The sequence below is a fragment of the Pseudopodoces humilis genome, chromosome 10 (genome assembly GCF_049639895.1).
Source record: "Pseudopodoces humilis isolate 2021_Gansu_Grassland_sample_001 chromosome 10, ASM4963989v1, whole genome shotgun sequence".
Taxonomy (NCBI): Eukaryota; Metazoa; Chordata; class Aves; order Passeriformes; family Paridae; genus Pseudopodoces; species Pseudopodoces humilis.
This window is the reverse complement of record NC_142209.1, coordinates 933914-952092: the sequence shown is the minus strand read 5'-3', so window position 1 is coordinate 952092 and position 18179 is coordinate 933914. Positions and strand designations below refer to the sequence as shown.

The following is an 18179-nucleotide window of genomic DNA, read 5'->3' as shown; positions in this document are numbered from 1 at the left end:
GGGGTCCCGGGAGGACCGTGCGGGGTCCCGGGAAGGCCCTGGCGGTGCCATGCCGGGTCCCAGCGCCTCACCGTCTCACCTGCTCGAAGTCGCGCAGGGTCTGTGTGTGGGCGAGGGGACTCATTTCCAGATCCCGGAGGAGACACGTCTGCACCAGGGGGTCCGGCTGGGGCTGGGCACCCGAGGGACCACTGGAGCCCCTGGGCCGGGCTGGCACAGGGTCCTCGTCACCTTCACCCCACAGCCCTTCTTGGGAAGCTGCCAGGGAGCAAGGGCGAGCAGCAGTCAGGCGAGCGAAGCCTCCGAGGAGAGCAGAGCCCGGGGGATGCCCAGAAAGCCAGAGGCCACCCCTGGAGCGATGCGGGGCACTCAGGGGACCCGGGGGGGCTCTCGGGGTGCCTTACCCTCCATGTGTCTGGCTCCGGGGACCACGGCTGGCACAGTGTCGCTGCTGCACGCGTCCCTGCGGAGAGCAGCACACGGCCGTGTCACCCATAACATCGGGGGTCCAGGCCGGGTCCCCCCACCAGTGCCACCCCCGCTGTGCCGGAGGGACCGGGAGGGTGACGGGGAGGTGCCACCGGTGTCCGGGCACACGTGGGGACACACGTGTGTGTCCCCGCAGCCGCCGGGCAGCGGCTCTGAGTGCAAAGACGAGAGGCCCTGGGGGCTGTGCAGATGGCAGTGTCCCCTCAGCAGCACTTTAGCTCCATTAGCAGCCCTGTCAGGGCCACCTGAGCCCCCACAGCAGATCCCCGCAGCCCCCAGGGGAGGATCTGGGGCCACGCTGGCCCTGGCTGCTCTCGGAGGGACCCTGTTCCTCCGCGCTGTCACGGCTCACCAGCTCGTAATCGGGTTTATTTTCAGCTCAGGAGTGTGAGTCATTTCATGATTTAAAGGAAAGAGAGAAAGAGAAACACTGACAAATTTTTAAAAAGCCCTGGATTGTTGGGTTTTTTTTCCTTATAAAGGAATCAGAATGTTCATTTTCTAATGTCAGCCTGAACAGGTTTTTGGTGGGGTCCCATGAGCAGGGAGGTGGGCACTCACCCCAGCACCAGTGTGGGCACAATGCCAGCCCACACACACAGGGCTGAGCCCCAAAAGCCAAGGAGGGCCAGCACATTCCTGTGGTACAAGCCATGGTAGGGGCCCTGGGACTGTCATGGAGGGAAACTGAGGCACGGTGACTTTAGAGACACCAGCACCGGTCAGGCATGGCTGTGCGCCCTGCCAGACACCATAACCAGTGTGATACCCCGAGACAAAGCACCCAGAGGTGTTGTACCTGCAACACCCTGTACCTGTTGTACCTGTGACACCCAGAGACATCCAAGACTCAAGAGGCACAACACTTAAGGAAGCAACAGTAGCCAGGGGTATGATATCCTAATTCATTATATCCCTGGAGGCAAAACACCCAAAAAAGCACATTAACCTGTGACATAATATGCAAAAATATCTTGGAGACAGTCAATGGGCTACTCTTCTCTCCCTTGTCCCAAGCCAGGAACACCTTGCTAAGTTTCTGCATATTATAATTATTTTAATAATGATACAACTCTGCAGCATCCTGAGAGGGAATAGAATGGGCCCAAAAATGTTGGAAAAACAACAGTAAAGAAATTCTTGGTGCAATACTGAGGGCTCGCTGATCTTGTGTGCAAAAGGAAATCAGAGCACCCTCTCTCCTAAAAAATGGCAGATGTAGAATATACTGCTTTGAAATCAGAAAAGGAGCAACTTAAAAATTTATCTGTCCACAGCTGAAAATAGGGAAAAGCAGCTGCAGAAACATTTAGAGGAAGAGAAGGAGAAAAAAAATAAAAATTGGAAGCAAAGGTAGAGATGATGCTTGTGTGAACTCTTGATCCCCCTGACATCATACAGATTAGAAAACTAATATTCCCTGAGGAACAGGATGGAGACATATGGGGTGACCCAAATGACAGAAAACTGGGGGAAGATGATTCTTTGTCTCCTTCAAATCCCCCTGAGCATGAAGCCAGATGCATTATAGAAACAGGAGAGACAACTGAACCTTGGTGAAGAGTGGGAAATCACAGCAGAAAAACAACCCCGTTCGACCTGATCCAGTTTGAAAAGTGCTGTGGCCATAAGCCAGGCCAGACTGAAATTCAGCAGGTAGAACCCTGTCAGGGCATACATAGTAACAGCCCACACATTCTGATTCCAGGTGGGCCTCCTCAACTATTAATGACATTTCTAATAGATAAAGGAACACAAATTCCACTATTAACACAGCAGGACGCTGAGAAACTGGACAGAGTTGAACTCACTGGAGTGAAAAGAGCAAGTGCTGCGTGCCAAACCACCAAGGCTAATTTATGGCTCCCAGGCGATAAGCACATGTCCTCCCCTCACTTTGCAGCAAAAGATCACAATGAAAACACTTTGGGTTTCAGTGTTCTGAGCAGCCAAACCTGGCAGCTGATGCAGCGCAGCCTTTGGTCCTCCTGCTCAACCCTGACCCTAAAAGAAATCCGGATACCGCAGTGCATTCACCCCACACGGCGCTTACCCTCCCTCATTCAAAGGCTACCGCGGTGCAATTCTCTGCTGCAGCATGAAACTGAACTCCTGAAGTTACAGCTGCTTTGGGAAAAAAGACAAATCAGCTCCAGAGCCCACTCCCCGTATCATTCACCGATTGATCACTCACCAAACTTTCACCCTGTGTAATTCACCGGTTTGGCTAAAAACTGGCACGGAGATGGCAATTAACTGTTGATTACTGGCACGTAAACAGGGTGGGATCAGATTTGGAGAAAAGAGAGATGCCAATGCCAATACTGAGCCTTTAACCACTGCTGTGCCAAATATCGAGGAACTGGTAACTCGATTTCAGGGACTGCCCCACTCAGTTATGGCAACCCTGGATGTAAAATAGATGTTTTTTTGTGATTCCACTCCAGGAACACAACAAGGCTTGATTCACCTCCACTAAGGTGGAAGGGAATGCAACATATTTTTAACAGGCTGCTCCAGGGGTATAAACACTCTCCCACTATTGCTCTGGCAAAGTCAGCCACAGTCATGCCCCCCAAAGCTTACAATATATCAGTAGATCAATGATATCATCATCAAATAATCCCAGAATGGCTTGGTTTGGACAGAATCTTAAAGATAATTTTGTTCCAACCCACCTGTCATGGGCAGGGACACCTTCCACTAGCTGAGGTTGCTCAGGGCCCCATCAAGCCTGACCTCGAACACTTCTGGCAGTGGGACATCCACAGCTTCTCTGGGCAACCTGGGCCAGGTCTCATCACCCTCAGAATAAAGAATTTTTTCCTACTATCCAATCTAAAGCTACCCCCTGTAAGTTTGAAGCCATTCCCCCTCATCCTGTCACTACATGCTCTTGTAAAAGTCTCCCTCCATCACTCTTGTGGGCTCCCTTCAGGTACTGGAAGGCCACAATTAGGTGCCCCTGAAGCCTTCTCTTTTCCAGGCTCAACAAATCAAATTGTCTCATAGAGAGGATTCTCTCAGTTTCCCTCACAGAGGTGCTCCATCCCTCTAATCAATTTGGTTGGAGAATACCCCATGGTGGTTTTGCCCACATGGAAAAATGTGAGCCTTGAGCAGTCCTACATCCCAGCATCAGGTTAAGTTCCTGTGAGTCCACTGGATTAAAGAAGCCACTCCTGTTCTCTTGCAAACCCCAGAAAACAAAACAGAACATGGACAGAATCAACATAAAGGAGTGGCAGCAAGTTCTGGGAACTTTAGGATTATTAAGAGAACTGAGGTTGTTCCATCAGCTTGATCCCATATTCCTATGGTACCATATACCTTAAATATATACCATATATACTTATGGGGAATGGGGGGTTTGGTGAACACTGTTCCCTTTTTAATCTGTGACAAAAGGGGTTTGAAGAGCCACAGAGAACACTAGATATTAGCTGCCACTCTTTCAATGACACTGGAACAAGATATTCCTATCTCGAGAAGGGCTTGCTGTCCCTGGTGGTGACACAAGCAGAACAGATAAGGAAACAAAGGAAAGGGCAGAGACTATTGGGGGGAACACCGAGCTGACTGACACGAGGCCATCCTGTGCTGGTTACAATGCCTCAGACCAGGACCCTGGCAATGGTATTAACAACCCAAAATAACCTTATGCCTGGGAAACAAAATATTGCCTCAGGGCCAGCCCAGGGCAGTGGCTGCCTGCAGGCTCTGGGGTGAATGAGCCAAGCCCCCGCTTTCCCAAAGTCCAGCTGCCCAGGCAGCACCCCCACACAGCCAGAGTGGCAGTCCCTGCCTGGCCATGGGAACGCTGGGCCAGCAGGAGCCCAGGGCTCTGCCAGCCACGGCTGGTTGGGCTGGGAGGGGGCTCCCCCCTCCCAACACTGGGAATTTGTTTGCTGTGAAGGGGAGGCCGCTGCAGTGCTGCTGGGGCTGCAGGAGGACAAGAGCCCTTTCATGCCAGCCCGGAGCACGGAGCAGAGCTGTCGGCGCAGCGCAGAACGAGGGGGGCTCAGCCCTGGGGGGCTCAGCCCTGGGGCCCCCCACTCACCGGGCAGCACTGCCCACCCACCCCCACGTGCCTCCAAGCCCTGGCACCAGGGGCACCACGCGGCCCTGACTCGGAGCCCTCAGTGACTCACAGCATCTCCCACTGCAGCCACTTGCCAGCACTGGCACCCCGGGGTGTGGGGACCACGAAGGGCTGGCAGCCAGGCCCGGGGCACAGGGGCTGTGTCAGAGTGCCTGCTGCCCATGGGGAAAGCATCCTGGGGTAAATCATCCCCAAAGCACCGGGCACTAGAACCCAGCAACAGCAACTCACCTCCTTCTGCTGCTGGATCACCTCCTGCGGGCAGACAGATGGACAGAGGGATGGACGGAGGGATGGACGGAGGGATGGACGGCAGGACCCAGCCCCGTGCTCAGCCTCTGCGTGCCAGCGGCTCCAGGCTGGCAGAGGGGCTGTGGCAAGGGCCAGGCAAGGCCAGGGAGAGCGTGGCACATCCCAGCTCCCCGCTGAGTCGTTGGCACAAATGTCTCAGCAGGGGCGGAGTGCCACCACGGAGGAGGTGCAGCGGGGACAGCTCCCGGCCGAGTGTGCGAGCACAGCCCGGAGCGCACGGCACCGACCTGCACACGGGGCACGGCAACAAGGTCCTCATTGAGCACGGCAGCCCGGGGGGAGCCGGGGCTGGGCGGCACCGCAGGCGTGGCACCGGCACGGCTCCCGAGGCCCAGCAGCCCTGGGGAGGTGCCGGGACAATCGGTGGGGCCAGCGGCTCAGCGTGGAACCGGGGATGGGCAGAGCCAGGGGAAGAGCGGGGACGATGGAAACGGGGCTGGGGAGATGGGGCAAGCCAAGCTCCCTGCACCGACAGCGGCAGCCTGGACCCCTTCCTCGGGGCCGTGCTTGGCCCAGCATCTCTCAGCAAACCTCACACGCCCAGTGCAGCGAGGAGAGCTTAGTGATGGTGCAGGCACCAGCTCGGGATCCTACAGCATCCCTACGGCTCCTGCCCGCTCATCTGGCACACGGACATTGCCCTGACACCTGCACAGGGCAGCGAACACCAGCGTGCCCACGGCGCTGGACAAGGGACTCCTGGTCCCTTTCATGCACACCAGCGGCTCCCGAGTTCTCTTGGGCTTGCCTGGTGCAGGGCCCAGAGAGCCACCAAGCCCAAAGCCGCAACCCACGGGACCCCAGCGGGAGGAAGGGACACCCACGGCCAAGGGAATGGGACTTGGGACAGGGGGCGTCCGGCCCCGCACAGCCCCGAGGGAGCGCGCTGATCCCTCCCGCATCCCTCCCGCATCCCTCCCGCATCCCGGCGGCGCCCAGGCCGGGGGTACCTGGGCCTCAACCTGTCGCGGCATCAGCACAGCCCAGCGTGGGCGCACGCAGTGCCCGGACACACGGACATCCCGAGCCGCACGGCCCCGGCCGCGCCAGCCGCGGATGTCCCTGCACGCACGGACACGCTGCTCACCTCCGCCTCGGGGCTCGCATCCTGCCCCGCCGGGCTCCGCCGCACCGCGCCGGCTGGCACCGGGCCGCCCGGCACCGGGCCGGCCACCGGGGACACCGGGCCGGGCCGCCGGGTCCCGCAGGCGCTGCCGAGCCGGCCCAGCGTGCGCCGGGGAGGCGGCTCTGCGGCACCGGCCGGCTCCGCCCGCTTCTGCTTCCCCTCCTCCTCCTCCTTCTCCCTGCCTCCATCCTTCATCTTTCCCTGCCTCCCAGCACCCTTCCCTCCCTCCTTCTGACCCCGCATCCTTCCTTCCTTCCTTCCCTCCCTCCATCCCTCCCTCTGATCCCTGCATCTTTCCTTCCCCGCTCCCTCCCTCTGCCCTCTCCCTGATCCCTCTGTCCATCCATCCACCCTTAATCTCTCCAGCCGCCGTGCTGTCCGGGCTGACACAGCCACCCCAATTCCCTGCTCCACTCAGTCCAGTCCCTCTGGACCGAGCCCAAATCCTCCCTCACACTTCAATCCCCCAGAAACAATCCCTGATCCCTTCCTCTCCCCTCTCAATCCTTCTTCCAACTTCACAGTCTCCCCAAAACACACCCAACTAGCCAAGATCCCCCACGGCACCCCCAAACACCCATCCTGACACCCCAATTACCTGCCCAGTCGTCCTTGGATGCCTCCATCCCAGCGTGACAGCCCCAATCCCCTTTGCCACCCCAGAGCCCCATGAGTTCCAGTCCCTCAACACCTTCACTTGCTTGCTAATTGTCCGTGACTTCCCAGTCCTCCACTGGGCCATTCCTTGATCCCCATAAATCCCCTTGAACACCCACCATCCCAACCAAACACCCCCAATCTCCCCCACCCCTTTCCTCCTCTTTGCCACTCCCCATCCCAGCTCAAATAAACCCAAGTCCCCTTTGACACCTCAAAACCAGCGCTACCCCTGACTCCTCCCCCAGCCCCATTCTCTCTGCAGGGACCCTTCCCCTATTTCCCTGTTGCTTGGCCCGATTCTGCTCTGTCCTGCACCCTCACAGCCCTTCAGCCAGCTGTCCCCCACGGCCACACACCTGCCAGCAGAGCCTGGTGACCCAGGAGCCAGGTGAGGGCTGAGGATCGCTGTCCTTACCCTCTGTTACCTGTGGGGATGGAGAACCACGGAGCTGGAGGGAGAAAGAAGGAGGAGTTCCTGTGGTGATGGGGTAATTCTGCTTTGGCACTGACAAATGGAACAAAGTCAGACATTTGGAGGATACGGTGGCCAAAACCAGTAACTTTTGTCTGATTAAGGGCCATTTAAATACTAACACACAATCCTTGTATACGCTGATAAGCTTTAATGGCACATGATGCCACATTTATAGATCCATACTCTCCACTTAGGCTGTGCTCTATAGGAGTAGGGGGAGAAGTTTGGGCTGGATATAAGGAATTTTACCTGGTTAGGAGGAAGACCCCAAAATACCTTGGAGACAGAATGGGCTACTCTCCTCTCCCTCCTCCAAAGAGGGGACACCTTCGCGGTAAGTTTCTGCATACAACTGTTATTATCATCACACAATATTATTGTTATTGTTAGAGATCTATTGCAACTGGTGCGTTTATCAACAGCAATTCTGTATTTCTGCTGCTTCCAAACACTGCACTATTCATGAATCTGTGAGTATGATGGCTTTTATGGAATATGACCAAACCTATGGTGTTGAATTAATAAGCTGTGCTATTTGTGAAGCAGCGCTCGTGGAATTTCCTACCGAACACCTGTAGTGCCAAATTGGTTACACACAGAAACTCAGCTCAGCTGTCCCCAGCCCACTGATCTGTGAAGACCAACTGGAACATAGGTGGGTTTATTTTCTGCCGAATTTCTTACTCCAAACGCAACAGAGGGCTACTGCACATATGCTGCACATATCCCCCCAATTCAACCCTCATCAGCCAGCACAGCCACAGTCCCCCTGGACCCATCCCTCTCTCCTGACAGCTTTGGGTCCCCCTCCAGCCCTTGGGTCCCCTCCAGCCCTTGGGTCCCCTCCATCTGGCTCCCTTGGGGGCCAAGGAGTGGGGGGACACGCCTGCTGGCACAGCCACCCCGCCAGCACTCCCAGTGTCCCGGCAGCTCCGGGGTGCCGTGGGGAGGTGCCGCTGGCCACAATCCCCAGGAGAGGGCACCAGCTGGCCGGGAAAAGCCGGCAAAAGCGCTGTCCCCATTGGCGATGGCTCGGCCTCGGCACAAACGTGGCACAGGCGTGGGAGGGGAGCCCCCGAGGCCCCGGGCGGTGCCGGCAAGGGGAGCAGGGCTCCGGGCTGGTATGTGCTGGTGTGTCCTCGGGGCACCTGGAGCGAGGTTCTAATGGCCACAGCAGAAGCCGGGGAGTCCCCAGCCCACGGGTGGCCGTGTGGCCGTCCCCGGGTCACAGCTCCCTGCCGAGGGGCCGTGCCGGGACCGCTGCAGATTTCACCAGCCGCTGCCCTTGACCGCATCTCTCACCCCGAGCCGGCCGCCCTGGACTTTCCCCGCTCTGGCGTCACGGTTGTTCCCTGGCTGTGGCAGAGTGGTGCCAGGCTGTCCATAGCTCCAGTGCCCACGGGGCTGGGCTCTCTCCACCTGCGGCGAGAACAGCTATTCTATTCTGGCCACCTCCTCTCTGCTGGGACAGGCCCATCACTTGGGCTCTGCTTGCTTTAACAGCCTCCAGCATCGCCCAGGTCTCACAGTTTGGTCCAGACCTGCTGCCTGGGGCACGCAGAGCCTGGGGAAGGGCCCGATCCCATCAGGACCTGGCAGCACTGGGTAGGTTCTGCGCACCCTGCCATGTGTGGAAGGTGGCAGAAGGAAGGGTCAGACCGTGCTCTCCCTGGGCAGGATCCGGGCTGTATCTGGTTCAGGTCCCCTGTGAAGGTCTGGCAGCATCCCGTGCCATGCCCTGTGTCACGGACCCCTCACCATCGTGTCCCAGGGCCAGCACTTCCCACAGAGAGGTCACTGGACGCGGCCACCTGGCTCTGCCCCTGGAGGGCGTTTGCTGGGTGGCTCCCATGCACCCCACGGCATTGGGAGCCAGTGGCCAGGGCTGGCCCCGTGTCCCCGGCCCCTTATCAGGGGGATTGCTCAACAGCAGGCACGAAATCGGGGATGGGCAGGGGCCACGGCACTGCCTCGCTTCTCAGCTGGGGGGTCTGGGTCTGCCCCACTCCTGGGGCAGGGCATGTCTGGGTTCGCCATGGGCTGGGCACCCCCAGCTTTGTGGGGAGCCACCCGCGCCATCGTGGCTGCCACTGCTGTCCCCCTCCTGCTTTACTGAGCTGTGACAAGCGGGACGGCGAAACTGAGGCACGGACGGCAGCGTGCAGGGTCGGGACACGCTGCCCCCGCTTTTCGTGCCTCTCCAACCCACGGGGTCCTGGCGGGGCACCCCCTTCCTTTTCTGCTGGGGGGCAAGGCCCAGCCCCGGCCCCGCTCCCCCCGCCTCCTCCCTCCCTCCTCCCCCGGGGGCGGGGGGGATGAGGGGGGACCGGGCGGGCTGGGGCGGGGAGGGGAAGGGAAGGAGGTGGGATTATGGAGACGGGACCCAATGAGCCCGAAAAACGTGCACCGCTCGCAGGTCTTTTAGCGCGGCGGAGGGGCAGCAGCAGCCTCTGGGCGGCGTGCGGAGAGAGCCGGCACCCCCGTCCCGTCCCGTCATGGCACTGGGCAAGCTGCAGAAAGTGCTGATCAGCGAAAGCCTGGACCCCTGCTGCCGGGAGATCCTGCAGGCCGCCGGGCTCCGGGTGCAGGAGAAGCCCGGGCTGAGCAAGGAGGAGCTGCTGCGGGAGATCCGGGTGAGGCAGGGCTGCACCCACGCGTGGCTGGGTGGCTGGGTGGGCGCTGCTGCAGGCCGGCGGTCCTCGGTGGCAGCGGAGCCCCTCGACCGGTCCCCGCCTCCCGTCTGATGCAAGAGCCCGGCCGGTTTCGCACGGCGGATCCCCGGCAGCGGCTGTCCCCATCCCGTGACCCAGGCAGCCCTGGTGCCACTCGCCGTGTCTGTCACTCCTTAGGACTGCGATGGGCTCATCGTCCGCTCGGCCACCAAAGTCACGGCCGAGGTGCTGGAGGCGGCAGAGAGGCTGCAGGTGGTGGGCAGGGCTGGCACCGGCGTGGACAATGTGGACGTGGAGGCAGCCACCAGGAAGGGAGTCCTGGTCATGAAGTAAGAGCAGGAGTGTGGGGACATCCGTGCCTGTCATCCTGGGGAGGCCGGGGAGACTTCCATAGGGTGCCCTCCCCACCCCTGGCACCACCCTGCGCGCACAGACCCCCGTCAGCCCGGGGGAGGGGACACACACCAGTGACACCGCTCTCCATCCCCAGCACACCCACTGGGAACAGCCTCAGCGCCGCCGAGCTCACCTGTGGGATGATCCTGTGCCTGGCCAGGTGAGCACAAGGCAGGGTGCGGACAGAGGGGCGCCCTGCAGCCCCCTCCCCCGCGCTGACCACAGCCTCCTTTGTAGGCAGATCCCGCAGGCAGCCGCCTCCATGAAGGAGGGCAAGTGGGACCGTAAGAAGGTAGGAGGCAGGTGAAGCACCTTTGGGAGGGGGTGCCCGTGTGGCGTGCGCTGCCTCACTGTCCCTGCACTCCCCAGTACATGGGCATGGAGCTGAACGGGAAGACGCTGGCCGTGCTGGGGCTGGGCCGCATCGGCAGGGAGGTGGCCACTCGCATGCAGGCTTTTGGCATGAAGGTGAGGAGACAGGGCAGGGAGGAGCGATGGGGAGCACAGACCTTCCTGACCTGGTCAGAGGCGCCGTGCCAGGCTGTGAGAGTGAGTGCCCACCCTGCTTCAGACCATAGGCTACGATCCCATCATCACCCCCGATGTCTCAGCCACCTTCGGTGTGGAGCAGCTGCCGCTGGAGCAGATCTGGCCCCGCTGCGACTTCATCACGGTGCACACGCCGCTGCTGCCCTCCACCACGGGTATGGAGTGGGCACGACCACAGGGGAGGTTTGGGGAGAGCTGGGGCAGCCCCCTTCTGCTCACAGCCCTCCTTCCGCAGGGCTCCTGAACGACAGCACCTTTGCCAAGTGCCGCCGTGGCGTGCAGGTGGTGAACTGTGCCCGCGGTGGCATCGTGGACGAGGGCGCGCTGCTGCGGGCGCTGCAGTCGGGGCAGTGTGGTGGGGCCGCCCTCGATGTCTTCACACAGGTGAGCGGGGCTGTGGGGACCCCCCGAGCTTGGCTTTGGCTCAGCACCACCTTCATTTTGCCCAGAGCAGGGCAGGGCAGCCTAGTAAAGCCTGTGGGGCTGGGACCAGGAGCAGCCCTCCTCAGGTTCCCTCCTTGGGGAGGAGGTGGGGTAAACTCCCCCCGCTCCGAGCTCTCGGCTGGGAGCTGATGGCAGGATGGAACTGTGTCCGCAGGAGCCCCCAAAGGACCGTGACCTGGTGAACCACCCCAACGTCATCTCCTGCCCACACCTGGGCGCCAGCACACGGGAGGCACAGAGCCGCTGCGGCAAGGAGATCGCCATGCAGATCGTGGACATGGCCACGGGGAAGGGGCTGACTGGTGTAGTGAGTCCCCCTGCAGCACCTGAGCCCCATGCCTCAGCTGCCCCAGCTGTCACCCGTGGGTGCCGTGCTCCGTGTGGGACCCCTGGCAGGCTCTCACCGCTCACTCTCTCCCCCAGGTTAATGGGCAGGCTCTCAGCAAGGCTTTTGCACCCCAGACCAAGCCCTGGATCACCCTGGCCAGGGCCCTGGGCACGGTGCTGTGCGCGGCGGGCAAGCAAGTGCAGGGCAGCGTGCAGGTCTGCACCCTAGGTGAGCCTGGGTGTGGGCACCCCGATGGGCAGGCAGGAGAACAGAGAGACAGGAAGGTGGTTAACAGTGGGATTGGAGCCCTAGAACGTGCAGGAATAGATGGGTGGATGGATTGGGTGGGTGGAAGGACCAGCCCCAGGCTGGACACTCCACTGTGGGCCTGACCTCTCTGCTGCTGACTCCTGCACATCTCCCTGCACCCCAGGGACAGCCCTGAAGGAGGCTGGGAGCTACCTGACACCTGCTGTGGCCGCGGGCATGCTGGCTGGAGGGACACAGAAGGAGGTGACCCTGGTGAACGCCACGCTGCTGGCCCAGGAGGCTGGGCTGAAGGTGTGTGGACATCTGTGCTCTGCACCACAGCCTGGTGCACCTTCCCCACCGAGCAGCAAGAGCCTGGGGACACCTTCCCATGCTGCTAATGCAGCGTTGAGGCTGGGATTTCCCTGGGGTGCTTCCGAGGACATCCCCGCCCCAGCCACAGGACCTGGGCACTGAGGGGCCGTGTCTCTCTGGCAGGTCACAACCACCCACAGCGATGTGGCCCCTGAGCCCGACAGCAGCACCGGTGTGCTGCAGGTGTCCCTGCAGGGCACCCCACACCAGGTGACAGGGACGGTGCAGGGCAGCACCCCAGTCCTGCAGCAGATCAATGGGGCCACCTTCAAGCAGCCGGCCCCGCTGTCCGGCCCTCTCCTCATCTACAGAGCCAAAACCTCTGATACCAGTGCTCTGACCACACTGACCGGTGAGTCCCCAAAACCTCTGATACCAGTGCTCTGACCACACTGACCGGTGAGTCCCCAAAACCTCTGGTATCAGTGCTCTGACCACACTGACCGGTGAGTCCCCAAAACCTCTGGTACCAGTGCTCTGACCACACTGACCGGTGAGTCCCCAAAACCTCTGATACCAGTGCTCTGACCACACTGACCAGTGAGTCCCTGTGTCAGCCCTGAGCTGCAGGGACAGCCCCACATCCAACCTAGAGCTGAGCCCCTGCTACAGCAGATGATGGATGGATGGATGATGGATGGATGATGGATGGATGATGGATGGATGATGGATGGATGATGGATGGATGATGGATGGATGATGGATGGATGGATGGATGGATGGATGGATGATGGATGGATGGATGATGGATGATGGATGGATGATGGATGGATGGATGGATGGATGGATGGATGGATGGATGGATGATGGATGGATGATGGATGGATGGATGGATGGATGGATGGATGGATGGATGATGGATGGATGGATGGATGGATGGATGGATGATGGATGGATGGATGGATGGATGATGGATGGATGGATGGATGGATGATGGATGATGGATGGATGGATGATGGATGGATGGATGATGGATGGATGATGGATGGATGGATGATGGATGGATGGATGGATGATGGATGGATGGATGGATGATGGATGATGGATGATGGATGGATGGATGATGGATGGATGGATGATGGATGGATGATGGATGGATGGATGATGGATGGATGATGGATGGATGATGGATGGATGGATGGATGGATGATGGATGATGGATGATGGATGATGGATGATGGATGGATGGATGGATGGATGGATGGATGGATGGATGGATGGATGATGGATGGATGGATGATGGATGGATGATGGATGGATGGATGATGGATGGATGGATGATGGATGGATGATGGATGGATGGATGATGGATGGATGATGGATGGATGGATGGATGGATGGATGATGGATGGATGGATGATGGATGATGGATGGATGGATGGATGGATGATGGATGGATGATGGATGGATGATGGATGGATGGATGATGGATGGATGGATGATGGATGGATGGATGGATGATGGATGGATGGATGGATGATGGATGGATGGATGGATGTGGGACAGGGAGGTGCTCCCTAATTCCTGTCCTCCTCTCCAGGGCTGCTGAGCAAGGCAGGGGGCCAGCTCCTGTCCTACCACAGCTCCAGCAAGGTGTCAGGGGAGCAGTGGAGCGTCGTGGGGCTCTCAGCCCCCCTGTCCAACCTCGGCGAGCTGAAGCCTCGTGTCACGGAAATCTTCCAGCTCCACCTGCTGTAGACCCTGACTGCCAACAAGGACTTTCCCCACAGCCACAGCATCTGGACCCTCCCCCAGCCAGGGGAACATTGCACATGGCCATCCCTGACCCCCACTCTGGGTTTGGGGTGGCCCCATGTTCAATAAAAGGTCTGGAAAGAGAGAGCAGGTGCTGCCTTGTCTGTGCGGTCCTTTGTCCTCAACCCCAAACCCCCTCCCTCCTGCTGCTGTTTGCTGAAGGGTGCAAAGGTCCCTGTGGCTGCTGAGGTCCTGTCTGGCCACAGTCCCGTGTTGGGACACGGCCCAGAGAGCAGCACTGCACGGGGCATGAGCCCTCCCGTGAGCCACTGCACCACCAGTGCCCTCCTGGCCACGGGTTTTGCCACGAGGACGTTTCAATTTAATGACATCACGGGAAAAATGCCATCTTGCCCCCCCCTAAACTGGTGACTGGGAGGTTGGGGCTTACTTGACTCCCCAAAATGTCAGGGCATAATCCCACGTCTAACAGGGCATGTGGCTGTGGAGTAAATCCCGTAAGCAGCTGTGAGCCAGACCGGTGGCTGTTAACTGGGAGGGGCCTGGGGTGAGAGGAGAACAACCAAGACCAGAAGCCAGAGCTGGGCTGCTGCCCCCTCCCATCTGCACCTTTATTCCCCTGCACTGCTCCGATGTTTGCAGAAGATGCCGCCGTCTCCAACAGCTCTGGGGCCGAGGCACTGCTGGCCATTCCCCACCCATGCAAAGTGAACTTTCCCGCACGGAAATGTTCCCTGGATGCAGGGAAAGAACAGGGATGACAGCGGGAAAGAGAGCATCTCCCTCCCCAGGGCTCACCACTCCGGTGATCCCACTCTAGATGGGTTTCCTGGCATATTCGCGGCGGTACTTGGAATCCACCCGCGTCAGGTACCAGGTTCCGGGGAAGAGATCCGCCTGGGAGCCGTGGGGAGCGTGGTCGGCTGCAGGGAGAGCAGTGATGCTCAGGGGTGCTGTGGGGTCCCAAAAGGGCAGGGTCACATCCCTCCCAGCCCCACTCACCCAAGTGATGGGTTTCCTCCCGTCGCTTCATGATCTCGGCGAAGTCCTGCGGGGCCACGCGCTTGCGGGAGTCCAGGCGGGCGGGCAGGTCAGCCAGGCTGGAGACCAACTTGTCCAGGGGTGAGCCTGGCAATGAGCAGCCCACGTGTGAGCTGGCACCACGGACAGCCCCACGCCGCCCTCCCTTCCCAGCCCCTCTACCCCTGAGTCTCACCTGGGGCTGCATCCTGCGAGACACGGAAGGAGAACATGCTGGCGGCCAGCCCCGAGCCGTAGGAGAAGGCGCCGATCCGGGAGCCGGCCAGGTCCCGTGCTGAGCACCTGAAGAGAGAGGGGAGGGGGGTAGAGGATATTTGGGCTGAGGGGGAGGTGGGGATACAGGGCTGTGGGGGCAGTGCAGGGGGCTTTGTAGGCAGACAGATTTGGGGCCACATTTCTGGAGTGCAGTGATGCCAGGGAGTCCCAGGACAAGGCTTTCGTTCCCCTCAGGGCCTGTCTGTTCCCATGACTCTTTTCCCATGGGGTCACTCATTCTACTGGGCATGACAACAGGGGTTTTCATCCTCCTGGTGATGACAGGAGGGCTTTATGCACTGGCCCAGCTCCAGCACGCTGGGATGAAAAGTCTGGCAGGGAGATGGCCTGCAGCAGGATGCATCCACACCGGGGGTTGTGTGCAATGAAAGGATCAGGTCCCTGCTGGGGCAGGGGGAGATGAGGGCTGGGAGATGAGTTCTGCCCCTCTATCCAGCCAGGGAGAGCCCTCCCCAAAATGACCTCCTCCCTCTCTCCAAGCCAGTGTTTTGGGGAACTCACTGGGACAGGAGGGAGGCCAGGCAGCCATACATGGACGGTGTGTACATGTTGCCATTGCGGGAAGAGAGGAGCAGGGAGGGCTTGGTCTTCTTGTTGAAGATGTCCTGGCTGGCTGTCTGGAATGCCTTCTCCACCTCCTTGCTGGTGTAGGTGTCCTCCAGCTTCACACCGCTGCCCAGAGAGAGAACAGCTGGAACCCCAGGCCAGCGCTTCCCTGGCTGGGCTGAGGGACGGGGGACACGGTGCAGGGACCCACCGGAAGGACTGCAGCCCCTTGTAGAGGCCGGAGGCTGTGTCGGGGTTGGGGGAGGCCAAGAAGTCGTTGAGCAGCAGCCGCCCCACCGACTTCTGCACCAGCTTGCAGAAGGGCGAGTGGAAGATGATGTACTTGAACTCATCGAGGGTGAAGGGCCTCTGGATGCCAGCTGGGAGGCAACACGGGGCCATCAGTATCCAGGGGGCTGCCATGGGCACCTCGGGGGCGCTGCCACTCACCCTGCTGCCACTGGGTCTCCGCCTTCCGTCGGTACACGGCATAGCAGCGGTCCAGCGCCCGCAGGTAGCACTGGATGGAGAGCTGCCCGTCCACCACTGGGTACTCAGAGGACAGATTCGGCTTGTAGAAGTCGTAGGCGTGCTCCATGTGGGTTCCACGCAGGCCTGGGGGCAGGGGAGAGCCAGCTGTCAGAGAGGTCCCAGCCTTCTGTGGCAAACAGCCAAGGCCACCCCTGGAGCCCAGCAGCCTCCCCGAGTCACTCCATGGTGCCCACAGCGATGTAGCCAGGCAGCAGACCCCTCCAGGGTCTGGCTGAGCAGCTCTGCCCAGGGCTGGGACGTGGATGCACAGCCCCCAGGGACAGCAGCCATCAGCTCACCACCCCCAGGGTCTCGTGATGCCCACCTCTCTCCAGCACCAGCGGGGCGTTGGGTCCCACCAGCATGGCGATGGCACCGGCACCTCCCGTGGGCCGCGCGTTCCCCGTGGCGTAGACAGCGATGTCCCCACACACCACCACGGCATAGCGACCTGAGGGAGGACAGAGGCACTGGCTGGGCCACCAGAGGCTGGAAGACTCCATCCCACTGCCCTCATGCGTTCCCAACTCCACACTGCCGGGTGTCACACCAAGACGGGCAAGAAGCAGGGGTGAGGGAGAGAGCCTGGAGGTGCAGTTGGAGCATCTTTGGGCTTCAGGCCACCTCCTGCCTCCTTCCCCCATCCCATGGCACCCAGCCAGCATCCAGCCCCACGGCACGTCCTTGCCTGCACTCACCATCCCAGGCACTGGACTCCACCCAGGCGGCCGCGTTGAAGAGCGAGGCCGTGCCCCCGTAGCAGGCGTTGGTGGTGTCGATGCCCTCCACGTCGGTGTTGCCAGAGTCATGGAAAAGTTGCATGAGGACGGTCTTGACGGCCTTGGATTTGTCGATGACGGTCTCGGTGCCCACCTCCAGGCGGCCGATGGCGTCCCAGGAGAGGCGCCCGCGCTCCACCAGCCGCTGCACCACGGTCAGGCACAGGGAGTTGATGTCCTCGTGGGCAGCACAGAAACCCATCTGCTTCTGGCCCAGGCCCCGTGTGTACTTGCCGGCCTCCACGCCATCAAACCTCTCCAGCTCCTCCTGATCCACGTACTGGGCAGGAAAGTACACCTCCAGGGCCAGGATGCCCACGTCCTTGGGCCAGGCACCTGTCCCAGCAGCACTGGAGAGGCTGTGGGACAGAGGGAGTGGCAACAGTCCCACGGCAGCCTTGGGGACAGAGGGTGGCCCTGGGGAGATGCCCAGGCTGGGAGCATTCCAAATTCCTGCTAGATCCTGGCGGTGCTGCACCAAGGAGGGGGAGGCTCCCCTTCCCCACCAAAGTCTAAGAGCTCCCCACCCTCACCCTGCTTATGTCCCCAGCCCCCCTGACCCACGTGGATGCTCACCATGCCCTCTGCCAAGCCGGGGGATGCTGGGCACCTCGGGGTGCCCCCTCCGGCCCCGGCCGCGCCCACCTGGCCCCCCAGCAGCGCGCGGCGCGCCCGACCAAGCGCAACATCCTCGCCGGACGAAGGGACGGCCGGCCGGACAGATGGACAGCGGGACGGGCTTTGCGTAGTGCTTTTATAAACTTCGTGGGCAGCTCGGCACAGCCCTCCCGGCCTTTATCAGCCTGCCGGACCCTGGCGCTCAAAGGTCACCGAGCGCCAGCCAACACGGCAGGGGCAGCGGGGTTTCGGAGGGGGGAGCACTCGGGGTGTCTTCGCCTCGTGCCCCAAAGCCTGGGGACACGGGGCTGTCCCGGGGCTGTGGCAGCTCCGGTGCCGGGTCTCCCGGGCCCTGCGGTCACTGTGCGGCCCCGGCCGGGAGCAGAGGGCGGCCCGGCTCCGGTGCCGGCACATCCGCGCTGCCCGGGCTGCGCTCCGCGTCCGACACGTGCTCGGGGGGGAGCAAAACCTCATCAGCTGGGTGAGGGCAGAGCC

At 60.6% G+C, this 18179-nt stretch overlaps 3 protein-coding genes across 5 annotated transcripts in view; 1 reads left to right on the top strand and 2 right to left on the bottom strand.

Annotated features, from left to right (window-relative positions):
* Positions 1 to 439, bottom strand: part of PDE4DIP (phosphodiesterase 4D interacting protein) — a 30289-nt gene extending 29850 nt beyond the window's left edge. Inside the window, exons 1-2 of one of the 2 annotated variants that reach the window (XM_088060263.1) lie at positions 405 to 439; positions 80 to 258 (exon numbers count right to left, since the gene is read on the bottom strand). In XM_088060263.1, coding sequence (XP_087916389.1) covers positions 80 to 258; positions 405 to 411 — 186 coding nt within the window. In that variant the 5' untranslated portion in view covers positions 412 to 439. The remainder of the gene's footprint in view (positions 1 to 79; positions 259 to 404) is intronic. The other variant, XM_088060264.1, reaches the window with a different exon arrangement.
* An 8743-nt stretch (positions 440 to 9182) lies between these two features.
* PHGDH (phosphoglycerate dehydrogenase) lies at positions 9183 to 14017 on the top strand. Of its 2 annotated transcripts, XM_014257534.2 has the most exons (13): positions 9183 to 9330; positions 9581 to 9797; positions 10014 to 10165; positions 10327 to 10392; positions 10470 to 10524; positions 10602 to 10700; positions 10804 to 10936; positions 11017 to 11165; positions 11380 to 11532; positions 11649 to 11781; positions 11987 to 12114; positions 12301 to 12529; positions 13718 to 14017. In XM_014257534.2, exons 2-13 carry the CDS (start codon positions 9660 to 9662, stop codon positions 13873 to 13875), a joined length of 1593 nt encoding a protein of 530 aa, XP_014113009.2. In that variant the 5' UTR covers positions 9183 to 9330; positions 9581 to 9659; the 3' UTR covers positions 13876 to 14017. The 2 variants fall into 2 exon arrangements, with proteins under 2 accessions (XP_014113009.2, XP_005528709.2); XM_005528652.3 differs by lacking the exon at positions 9183 to 9330 and having other exon boundaries at positions 9557 to 9797.
* Positions 14018 to 14475: 458 nt separating this feature from the next.
* HMGCS2 (3-hydroxy-3-methylglutaryl-CoA synthase 2) lies at positions 14476 to 17848 on the bottom strand. The gene is made up of 9 exons (XM_005528651.3): positions 17643 to 17848; positions 16986 to 17425; positions 16613 to 16738; positions 16207 to 16371; positions 15968 to 16136; positions 15712 to 15882; positions 15110 to 15216; positions 14896 to 15021; positions 14476 to 14816 (listed from the first exon to the last, which is right to left on the bottom strand). The coding sequence occupies exons 1-9, from the start codon at positions 17753 to 17755 to the stop codon at positions 14710 to 14712; spliced, it is 1524 nt and encodes a 507-aa protein (XP_005528708.2). The 5' UTR covers positions 17756 to 17848; the 3' UTR covers positions 14476 to 14709.
* Positions 17849 to 18179: the final 331 nt, after the last annotated feature.

Bases quoted from the DNA above. Each gene is read 5' to 3' on its own strand.
- PHGDH (XM_014257534.2), top strand. From the start codon at position 9,660: ATGGCACTGGGCAAGCTGCAGAAAGTGCTGATCAGCGAAAGCCTGGAC. The intron at 10,701-10,803 runs GTGAGGAGACAG...ACCCTGCTTCAG, and splicing joins TGCAGGCTTTTGGCATGAAG to ACCATAGGCTACGATCCCAT. The intron at 11,533-11,648 runs GTGAGTCCCCCT...TCTCTCCCCCAG, and splicing joins GGAAGGGGCTGACTGGTGTA to GTTAATGGGCAGGCTCTCAG.
- HMGCS2 (XM_005528651.3), bottom strand. From the start codon at position 17,755: ATGTTGCGCTTGGTCGGGCGCGCCGCGCGCTGCTGGGGGGCCAGGTGG. The intron at 16,739-16,985 runs GTGAGTGCAGGC...GTCCTCCCTCAG, and splicing joins GGAGTCCAGTGCCTGGGATG to GTCGCTATGCCGTGGTGGTG. The intron at 16,137-16,206 runs GTGAGTGGCAGC...GTTGCCTCCCAG, and splicing joins GGAGACCCAGTGGCAGCAGG to CTGGCATCCAGAGGCCCTTC.